The sequence below is a fragment of the Protomyctophum bolini genome (assembly GCF_963924005.1).
Source record: "Protomyctophum bolini genome assembly, chromosome: 17".
In the NCBI taxonomy this organism is placed as follows: domain Eukaryota; kingdom Metazoa; phylum Chordata; class Actinopteri; order Myctophiformes; family Myctophidae; genus Protomyctophum; species Protomyctophum bolini.
Window position 1 is genome coordinate 7,991,551 of NC_137878.1, and position 9,986 is coordinate 8,001,536.

Below are 9,986 nucleotides of genomic sequence, written 5' to 3' on the forward strand. Positions count from 1 at the left end.
TATACTTTGCCGAATGATGATAATAATGAGGAGAAAAAAACCCAATGTACATTGCTAGAAAGCGAGAATCTATGCTCACAGCAGCTGGTTGTTCATATGAGTTGAATCTCTGTGCGGTTTCACGTGCCTTATTGACAGTCAATTTGTAAATTAGCCACGTTCTGCTGTTTTGTGACTTATTCATGTACACACAAATCAATGTTTAGTAGGCTACGGTTCAAGATCACAGTAACAATTCTGTATTCATGAATGAATGTGAGTTTTATAGGGTTTTTTTTGCGCAATGTCTGCGGAAGAACTAATAAAATGACCACGAGAGCTTTTTAAACAAAACAAAATACAGTGGTTTATTTGGTGGCAGAACCATCATAATACTTTTCATAATTGACCAGTAGATGGCACTGTATTCACAAGTGTTAGTGCTGGAATAGGCGCTCAACTCCTGTGGAACTCTATAATCCACAGTGGACTGAATTCACTCACCCCATTACAACTTCGGACAGCAGTTGAGAACTGTAATAAAATATGAAAATGAAACGGTGCGTACTGAGTATACAGTACATCCGGTATATAAGGAACATACAGACAGAAGTAAAAAGAAAAAAAAAGAAGAAGAAGCACTCAAATAGAACAAAATACATTTTCATAATTCTCCAGTGATTATTTTCTGGCTAATGTATACTTTGCTGCACAACCTCTTGTTCCTTGGTAGAGTCAAAAGTATTAGCCTTATAGGGTCTCTGAGAATCAGAAGTAAACGTGGAATGTCTGTAATGCATTCAACGGTGGCGTACGTACAACTTTGAGCCATAACTGATCCACTTTGCATAATTATTCACCCTGCTGTTGCATATTGATCTACCCATTTTGGGGCGGGAACCCCTTTTGGTGTTAGCATTATGTTATGCTTTAGCTATTGAAAAATAGCAGATCTACAAGCTCATAGCGTGCCACCGAGTGGCGCGCTACGAGCTTGTAGGTCTGCTATTTTAGAAAAATCGAAGAACGACTGACATAGAAACATAGCTTTTTCAGAAAGCTGTAAGGACGTAGAAGACATTTTTAGAATCTGATCTCAGGTCAAAATGGGTTAAACAGGGTCAGGCTAGAGCAGTGTTTTTCCAACCCTTTCCATTATCAAGGTCCATTATATATTCGGCATTTGAGCCACGGACGACCATTTGTTTGATGACATTTAGCCTCTCAGACCTAAAACTAAAGAATATTTTCTTATAGTTGGATAAGATTTTGTCCACAATTCCATGCTGGAATTCCATGGGAGAGACAACAGGCAGAATGCCGATCAAAATAACAATTCGTCTACATTCTCTGTAAATGTGTAGACTTCTTGTAAATGAGGTAATGCAGATTCTTAACAAAGAATTAACTCAGTGTAAAATGAAACCAAATGGACCCGGTGCATCTTTGTATCCTTTGCATCCGCCAGTGTGGACGCAGCATTAGTGATAATTTAAACAAATGGATGAATTATCGCTATTGAGGATTTTATTGTGGAGTTCATAGTCTACACTTATGTGTATATTGCTATAACAAAATGAGCTATTTATAATATTCACCTGAGTATTGCTTTGGTTGAAGGGGTTGAGGAATTTGGATATTTGGGAGAGCTTTGCCTTTGGTGGACACACGTCATGTGCTCTAAACATTCTAGAATCTGCACCACAAATGAAATGTCCTAGATATGTTTACTTTGCTTAATACGGCTTTGTACTCTGTGTACTGTGTGTGTGTGTGTGTGTGTGTGTGTGTGAGAGAGAGAGAGAGAGAGAGAGAGAGAGAGAGAGAGAGAGAGAGAGAGAGAAAGGTTTTGAAAGAGCTGTAGAACAATGTAGGCCAGTTATAATATAATATGGAGATGGTCATCGACCTACAGAGGGCAATTATACATTCTGCTGTTTGCTCAAGCTAAATTTAGCGACGGTAAGGCACTACTGACCTTGGATTGTGTGTGTGCACGCATGTGTGACCACGTGTGTGTGTGTGTGTGTGTGTGTGTGTGTGTGTGTGTGTGTGCATGTGTGCGTGTGTGTGCGCACACGCGCACGTACGTGTGTGAGAAAGAGAGAGACGGGGAGCATGGGAGAGAGAGAGCACTGTAGCCCTCCTCTCACACACATTCAAAACATTCCACACTGGAGAAGGTTAGAGGGTCACTTGGAGTATAGGGCGGGACACAGTTCAGCACTCGACAGTCATAGACTATCTCTCTCTCTCCTTCGCACGCACTCACGCACGCACGCACGCATGCACACACGCACACACACGCGCGCGCACACACACACACACACACACACACACACACACACACACACACACACACACACACACACACAGACAAAAGTGACCTAATTTATGAGACACTCTGAGCACACAATACATTGAAACCCTGCATGTAGACAAAGGCTTTTTCCACTGTCATTCTCATTAGTTTCCCATCTTTCCCGTCTTCAGCAGGGGCTAGAGGCCCAGAGGTCAGCTGCTTTCTGTGTGTGTGTGTGTGTGTGTGTGTGTGTGTGTGTGTGTGTGTGTGTGTGTGTGTGTGTGTGTGTGTGTGTGTGCGCGCGCTCGCTCGCGTGTGTGCGTGCGTGCGTGCTGTGACTCATCGGAGGTGTGTCCTGATCCCAGGTGGTTTGGCGTTCACTGTAGACGCTGGGAGAAGATAAAGGAAGGAGGAGAAAGGAGAGAGAGAGAGAGAGAGGAAATTAGAGAACTCAATGGAGCTAATTGTTTTGTCATCAGCAAAATGAGTGTTGTGTTTGTGTTTGTGTTCGTGTCATCAGACACTGCTGCTGTGCTGCTGTTCAGTTTGCTATACCTCTGTTTTCTTTGCTGGGGTAGCTCCGAGGAAAGGGCTTGAACTCGTCGGGAGGGGGGAAGTCCTCCACGGGGTGGAACTGGAACTTGGATTCAAAGTCATCTGAGGGGGCCGGGGTGGGGTGGAGGGGGAGGGGGCATACGTGTTTTTAAAGTCTGCCATTTTTATCTTCATCAAAGCTACAATCTGTAAGATTTAGGTCCAGGTTACACCGCGTTGCACTTGCAGCGCAGTATAGCACTATGAGAAAAACTTTAGCAGTCGACTGCATTCGATACGAATGGGACATGAGCGAACCTGTGTGACAGGCTTATAGGTATATAGGCCAGTCGACAAGCCACTACTACGGTTCTCAGATCAGAGTTCTTCATTTCCAAGGGACCCAACACTACACTGCCATGCCTCTGGGGCACAGTCAGTCACACACACAAAAGCTTTCCGATGCATCAGCATTCCGTTCACTTCCATTCTATATGGGAGCAAGGGGTGCTGACTGAGTGTCTGGTTGCGGCGGTTTGACAGGACACTTCATCTGAAAGCGTGGAGTTCAACGCTGGTGAACGTTGACCCCCCCCGGGGTCAACCAATAGGAAAGAAGCACCACCGTGCTTCAGCCCACTTGGAAGGAAGGCATTTTTTGGCTTGTAGTTCTCTTCCAGAGAGCCAGCCAAGCACTCCAATGTACAGGCGAAGGAATGAACTACATTCTTGATATGTATTGAATTGATACGTTCGACGCCTTGGACATGCACTGCAGGCTACGACCCTTCTGATGCAGATGGGACCATACGCTTCTTTCTTATTATGTTCACACTAGCGGGGGACAAAGCGGCATGGCTACATGTCATTTTTTCAATGGGAACTTTGGAAACCACTGCCAGTGACGGGAGGAATACAAACTGACACCCGACACCTGTCGCTTGTGTGGCGGGCATGACGCGCTTGCAAATCAAAAAGTTGAGCAAAGTCAACCTTTTTCAGCACTCCAGTGACGCCAGTGACAACATGTCAATCAATCACATGTTTTCGTTTCACCATTTTCCGTTTCACTCTCCTTCTCTCTCCCTAGCCTGGGCACCATTTCGATCCTGTCGGGAGCGGATGATATCGTTACGTATTGTTTTGTAGTCGACAGGCAGGAACAACGGGGCGGCGACTTCCTTTTCCCTCAAACCGATTCTTCTCAATAAAATCTACAGGCTACGAGAGCTTTTATTGAGAGGGAAAAGGAAGTTGCCGTCGCCTGTTGTTCCTGCCTGTCGACTATACAAAACAATACTACAAAACATGACGTAACGATATCATCCGCTCCCGACAGGATCATATGATACGGACGTTTGAAACAGAGACCAGGCTTTCCTCCGAGGTGGTGGAAAGCCTGGTGAGGCGAGGTTACTCTCTCCCAACAATTCCTGCTCTGTTGTGTAAATGCAGAGAAAAACAACTATAGTATTCTTGCCATTAACCAGTTCCCTGTGCTATTTAAAACTACCCTTTTCATTCATGCCGTGTGCCTCGAGCAACAACCACGGCGCTTCTTTCCTATTGGCAACGGGACAGCTCCGTCCCTTTGCTCCCATGGAATGGAACTGACACGTGCTCGTAGATAACTGTGTGTTAGCCACAATTAACAAGCTATAGAAGACTTGTCATAACAGTTTATTGACACAGAATCAAATGGTTTCATGGTCATCATGATTCACCAGGAGCCTGCGTGGCTTGGTTCCAGGCTTGAAGTAATTTATATCAATATTTTCGGGGAAATCTCTATGGCACGGCCGGCCATGGTGTCTCAAGTCCCGACAAATATCTCTAAAACTGTCACGGTGTGTCAGGTGAGGACCCAGAAGCAGAACCAGGCAGGCAAACTTGATGCAGTCCAATATATTTATTAACATAAAACTCACAGTAAAGTGTAGCAGGACATGTATACACAGTAACATTGATTTATAATCTGACAAGGGAACACTGAACACAGGGAGGTTTATATAGACTAGACACAGGTGCAACAGAACTACAATCAACACTGGGATTGGCTGGGAGACTATAACAGGACACAGGTGGAGAAAACTAAGTAATCACAGGGAGGTGAGACAAGACAGGCAGAACAGGAAACACTAGGGCAACACTACAGTACATAATAAAAGTATACAACAGACAGATATCGTGACAAAAACAGTGCCAGTACATGTGCATGTGCATGTGCACGCGTGCGCGCGCGTGTGTGTGTGTGTGTGTCTCACCCAGGCTGTGGAGGTGTCCATTCCTGAGGCTGGAGGGGGCGAGAGGTGGAGGTGGTGGAGGTGGAGGGATGCGGCTGGACAGCTCAGTGGACGGCGAGCGCGCTGGGGGAGCAGGGGGCGGAGCCAGACGCCCTGCGCCTGTGGCCACAGAATGAGGAAAAAACCCCAGACGTTCGTCACAAGTATTAAAGGGCCACTCCACCCCTTTTGCGACCAGATCTTAGTCCATTTAAACCCGAGTTAAAAACATTCACTTTGAAAGAATATATATTCAAAGATTTGCGCCACATTTTTACGATTTTTCAAAAAAATCACAGTTACATGATTATTGTAAATTGTCAATTACAATGTAGGCATTGCCTTAAAGGGGTAGGGTTATATAAGTTTTTTACTTCAACCTACTCCAGCGTAAATTGCACAGTGTAAAGTGGGAGCGACGGACGGCCATGACGGCCCTCCGCGTCTTAACACACACACACACACACACACCTGCACTCCTGGGCACGGCGGGCGGCCGCCGCGTGGGCGCCGTGCAGGGGTAGGAGGGCGGCAGAGGAGGGGGGGGCACGCCCACGGGACGCGGCAACAACATGGCCGCCGGCGACGGCACGGGCGGCGCCTTGGGGGGCGGAGGAGGAGGGGGGGGGAGGAGGAGGAGCAAGGAGGAGGCGGAGCTGGGCACGTAGGAGGCGGGGAGAGGAGGGGGCGGGGGAGGAGGGGGGCCCATGCTGTCCCGCAGAATGGGGAACCTGGAGGGGGGCTCGGAGGAGACCCCCCCGAGGGGAGGAGGGTAGAAGTAGCCCGAGGAGCGGTCTCCGACGGGAGGAGGAGGGGGAGGTGGTGGCGTCGAGGGCGAGGCGGGTTGTTGGCCATGCTGGTGGACGGGCAGCCAGGTGGGCCTCGTCAGCTGAGAGTAGTGGGGAGGAGGAGGAGGGGGAGGGGGGCCGGTGGGAACGGGGGGAGGAGGGGGGCGGTCCTGGAAGGCCAGGGGCGGGGGAGGGGGCGGGGGAGAGGAGGGCATGGGCGGCGGAGGGGGAGAAGAGGAGGAGGTGCAGGCGAAGGCGGCGGGAGGGGGAGGAGGAGGGGGGGAGACGGGGACGGGGGGAGGCGAGGTGGAGGTGGAGGAGAAAGGGGGAGGAGGGGGAGGTGGAGGCGGGGAGGAGGTGGTGGAGAAGAAAGCGAGAGGCGGAGGTGGTGGTGGAGGTGAGATGGGGACGGGGGGAGGTGGAGGTGGAGGTGGGGGGGAGGAGGGGGAACGCTTGCTGCTGTGAGACAGCGAGGGAGGCGCGGAGGAGGACGAACACGGCGTGTTGGGGTGGGGGGGGTGGTGGTGGGCGGCGGCGCTTCCCACGGCGTCTGGCGACGGAGGCTGGTTCCACAGGGGCTTCAGGCCGATGGTCGAGCTTGATCGGAACACTGTACAAAAACACACACACACACACACACACACACACACACACACACACACACACACAGAGCAGAACGTTAAATGTATATTATTATATCAGACAGGGATACTTATAGTGCTACACTGCGTGATTTGATGCGTTTTTGTGACAAACTTGATTTGGTTTGTTTGAATGTTGGCAGGGACACAGGGGTTGCATGGAGAGGGGTGCGCTGGGGCTGGGGACAGTGAATCTATAAGATTTGACCCAAAATAAATTGCAAAAGTGTAATCGTTCAAGGTTTTTTTATGCTCCTTATAGGTTCATCCAAATAACATTAGAAATAGAGTATTATATCAATTGCGGATCCTGGTAAATTCAGGGGTTGAAAGTTGGGAGTACCATTAAAAACCTATATAAGGCAAAAAGAAAAAAATCTAATTTGAATTATGCTTTAAGAAGCATGTAATGTGTTAAAAACTAGGAGGTTTTCATGATTCTGAATCCATTCCAAACATTAGTTTTGCATGAAATGGGCTCCATGGGCTAAATTAGGCCATATAGCCACTTGTTTGTATGTTATTTGGATGACCCTAATTTAAGGATCATAAAAAAAAGCTTGAACAATTATTTTTGCAATTTGGTTTGGGTCAGGCCCCTTTTTTTTTAGCTTAGATCAACCGGCCTAGTGCTGTAAACCTGATCTTACAGTACGGCTACAGTTCTACATATAGAATACATACTAAACATAAACATGTCTACATTTTTCACACCTTCCTCTGTCTGCCCCATTTTTCACACGTCAGCTGAACTGAAGCTACAGTAATTGATGTCAAAATGACTAGAGCTATAGCCAGTGCGCTTAAGTTTCATATAGAGGACATTAATGCAAACACTTGGACACATTTGCATATATGAATAATAGAAGAGCATGGCCTCGCTGAAGTGTTTGAGACTTTCCCTCAGCTAATGACTCTAGTTTTGCGCTACACAGAAAGGAGTGACCTGTACTCTGATAAACACGAAATGCGAAATAATATTCAAATGATGTATACCGACTATAGAACCCGTCCTTAAGTAAGTACTTCCAAACAGCGCTTCCAGAACGCTCCGAATGCAAATCACTCTCTCTCTCTGTGCACCGAGCTGCAGCCGTGAACTCTTTGCCACCGTTTACCACCGCGGATAGGGGTTGAATTATTCACCAGTTTCGGCTTGACCTACATTTCATTTTCAATCAATGAAAGTGAACGTTGGCCGGCGGCGCTCGTGTGGCGCATGGTGGGGAGAGAGTGCCCCGGGCCGCACACCACCACTGCACGGAGACGAGGGCTTTGAGGCCGAGTCGGTACTGAGATAATGGTTTTTTACGTTTGTGTGAGAGGTCGGGGTCGGGAGGGCAATCTCTGTCGCTGCACTAGTAGTGACGGGCGGCTTACAGGTTGGTCAAGGGTGCCTGTCGGTAAGTGTGCTATAAATGGTAAATGGTCCAAAGCGCTTTACACACACACACACACACACACACACACACACACACACAAACACACACATTCATACACCGATGGCGGAGGAAAACCATGCAAGGCACCGACCTGCTCATCGGGAGCGATTAGGGGTTCCGGAGTCTCGCTCAAGGAGTCACTTCGACACTATAACTCTGGGGGATCCCACAGCATCTATACCCCCTGAGCCACTGGCCACCCTGTGCTGAACTATATGAGGAATAGGGTGGTCCTCTCCTCCTCTGCACGGCACTACAGCATGTCCTTCCAGCTGTATTGTTAGTTCCTCACTGGCAGGCCATTCCACGTGTAATATATCATCCTCAGGACCAACCAGCAGGGGTCAGCAGTGACACGATTGTACACGTTTATGGTTAGACCCATTCAGGACTGAGATCAGATTCTACTAAAATGTCAAAATCGTGACAGTTCTGTGGAAAAACCTATGTTTCTATGTCAGTGGTTCTCGTACTATTTCATGTCAAGGACCCCTTCTGTAATGTCCACGCCCACAGTCAGGTGATGTCACCAATTAGTAATTCTCAGCACCTGAGCTGTATTGTTTTGGAGCTCTTTTAAGAGTAAGTTCTTTGTCTGTGAAAAACCATAGCACTGACGAAGGTCTGAGGACCGAAAATTTCACGATTTAAAAAAAATAGCAGATCTACAAGCTCTTATTTTTCAATAACTAAAGTATAACATAATGCTTAAAACACCAAAAGAGGTTACTGGCCTGAAGATTAAGGTATAAGGCGAAAATTGGGAGAAAAGGTATGATGTGAATTCATGATGGCCGTCTGTCCAAAATAATTGTATATGTACAATAGACCTACTGAAATTTTGGGGTATTATTATTACCTCCAAAAGTTCACTAGACCCACGGTTCCCAAAGTGGGGTGCGCGACGCATAGCCAGTGAATTACGCTATGTGTGATATGTGAGTTTACCATAATCACAGTAATCCTTAATCATATCCCATGATTCAAGGGCTTTCGGATAGAAATGAAACAGACTCCATATATGCAGTCACTTTCAGTTAGAGTGCTGCAGAGAGGCTGAGTGTAATAGAGATTCTCCTATATTTGTGTAGGGAACAGTCAGAGTATAAGGGCTCCTATTTGGGGAAGCCTTATAGCCTATAAGGATCTGTATTACCCCTTGGGAGCTATGGGGAGGGGAGGTCAAAGCAAAGTCCAAAGTCTACCTTTAAATACCTCCTTTCAAATATTTACTAAAAGCTGTTCTCTATTCTATTCTCTGCAGTCTACGCCATATGGAGGCGATATGACGTCATGCCGAGCCTGTGACATCAAGCTATCATCCGTTTCAAATAGGTCTACTACATCTATTCTCCATGCCACATGGCGCCTTATGACGCCTATCCCTTATGTTGTGAAAATGTGTTGTGACTTTGATTGAAAAGGTTTAATACAAATATTTCCAATGACATCTAAATGTAAGGTTGTAGATATGCTTATCGGTGTTGCGAGGATGAGGGGGTACACTTAAAGATACTGGTTACAGGCTAAACCTTTCACAAGGGCCCTGGCAGCTCTCCCCTGCTGTTGTCTCTGACCAGCCTCGAGTCAAACTGAACCCTCCTCACCTGGAGCAGGCCTAGCTTTAAACAGATGGGACAAACCATATCATAATCAATACGTGGTATAAACCCAATTAATTAAAACCTGCCTAACTAAATAAAGCAATTAACAAAAGTAACTGTTTCTGGCGCCAATTCATATACACAGTAATAAATAAGACAGAAGCATAATATAAATATAATTATGAACAAACACCGGTCCTACTCATCTAGTGCTTGGCACCTTCCAATCAACAGCACTGAGTCTTTTCAGTCCTTGTGTGAAATGTCAGATTGCAATTGGAATCAGCTGTGTAGTGTGTCCTCAGTACTGTCTATTGACGATATGCACACGGCTGCCATCTTGCCAGAAAGGTGCTAACTAGGTGCAACTTCCCATTGACAGGCCATTCATCCAAACAGAAAAGTCCTATCTGA

The 9,986-nt window shown here is 46.9% G+C and overlaps 1 protein-coding gene across 1 annotated transcript in view; it reads right to left on the minus strand.

Moving 5' to 3' along the window:
* Nucleotides 1–52: 52 nt before the first annotated feature.
* wipf3 (WAS/WASL interacting protein family member 3) overlaps nucleotides 53–9,986 on the minus strand; it is a gene marked incomplete at its 5' end in the record, with an annotated part of 18,721 nt that continues 8,787 nt past the window's right edge. Inside the window, 4 exons of the mRNA XM_080787057.1 lie at nucleotides 53–2,670; nucleotides 2,837–2,938; nucleotides 5,080–5,217; nucleotides 5,569–6,495. Of these exons, the coding sequence (XP_080643183.1) occupies nucleotides 2,621–2,670; nucleotides 2,837–2,938; nucleotides 5,080–5,217; nucleotides 5,569–6,495 (1,217 nt within the window). The 3' untranslated portion in view covers nucleotides 53–2,620. The remainder of the gene's footprint in view (nucleotides 2,671–2,836; nucleotides 2,939–5,079; nucleotides 5,218–5,568; nucleotides 6,496–9,986) is intronic.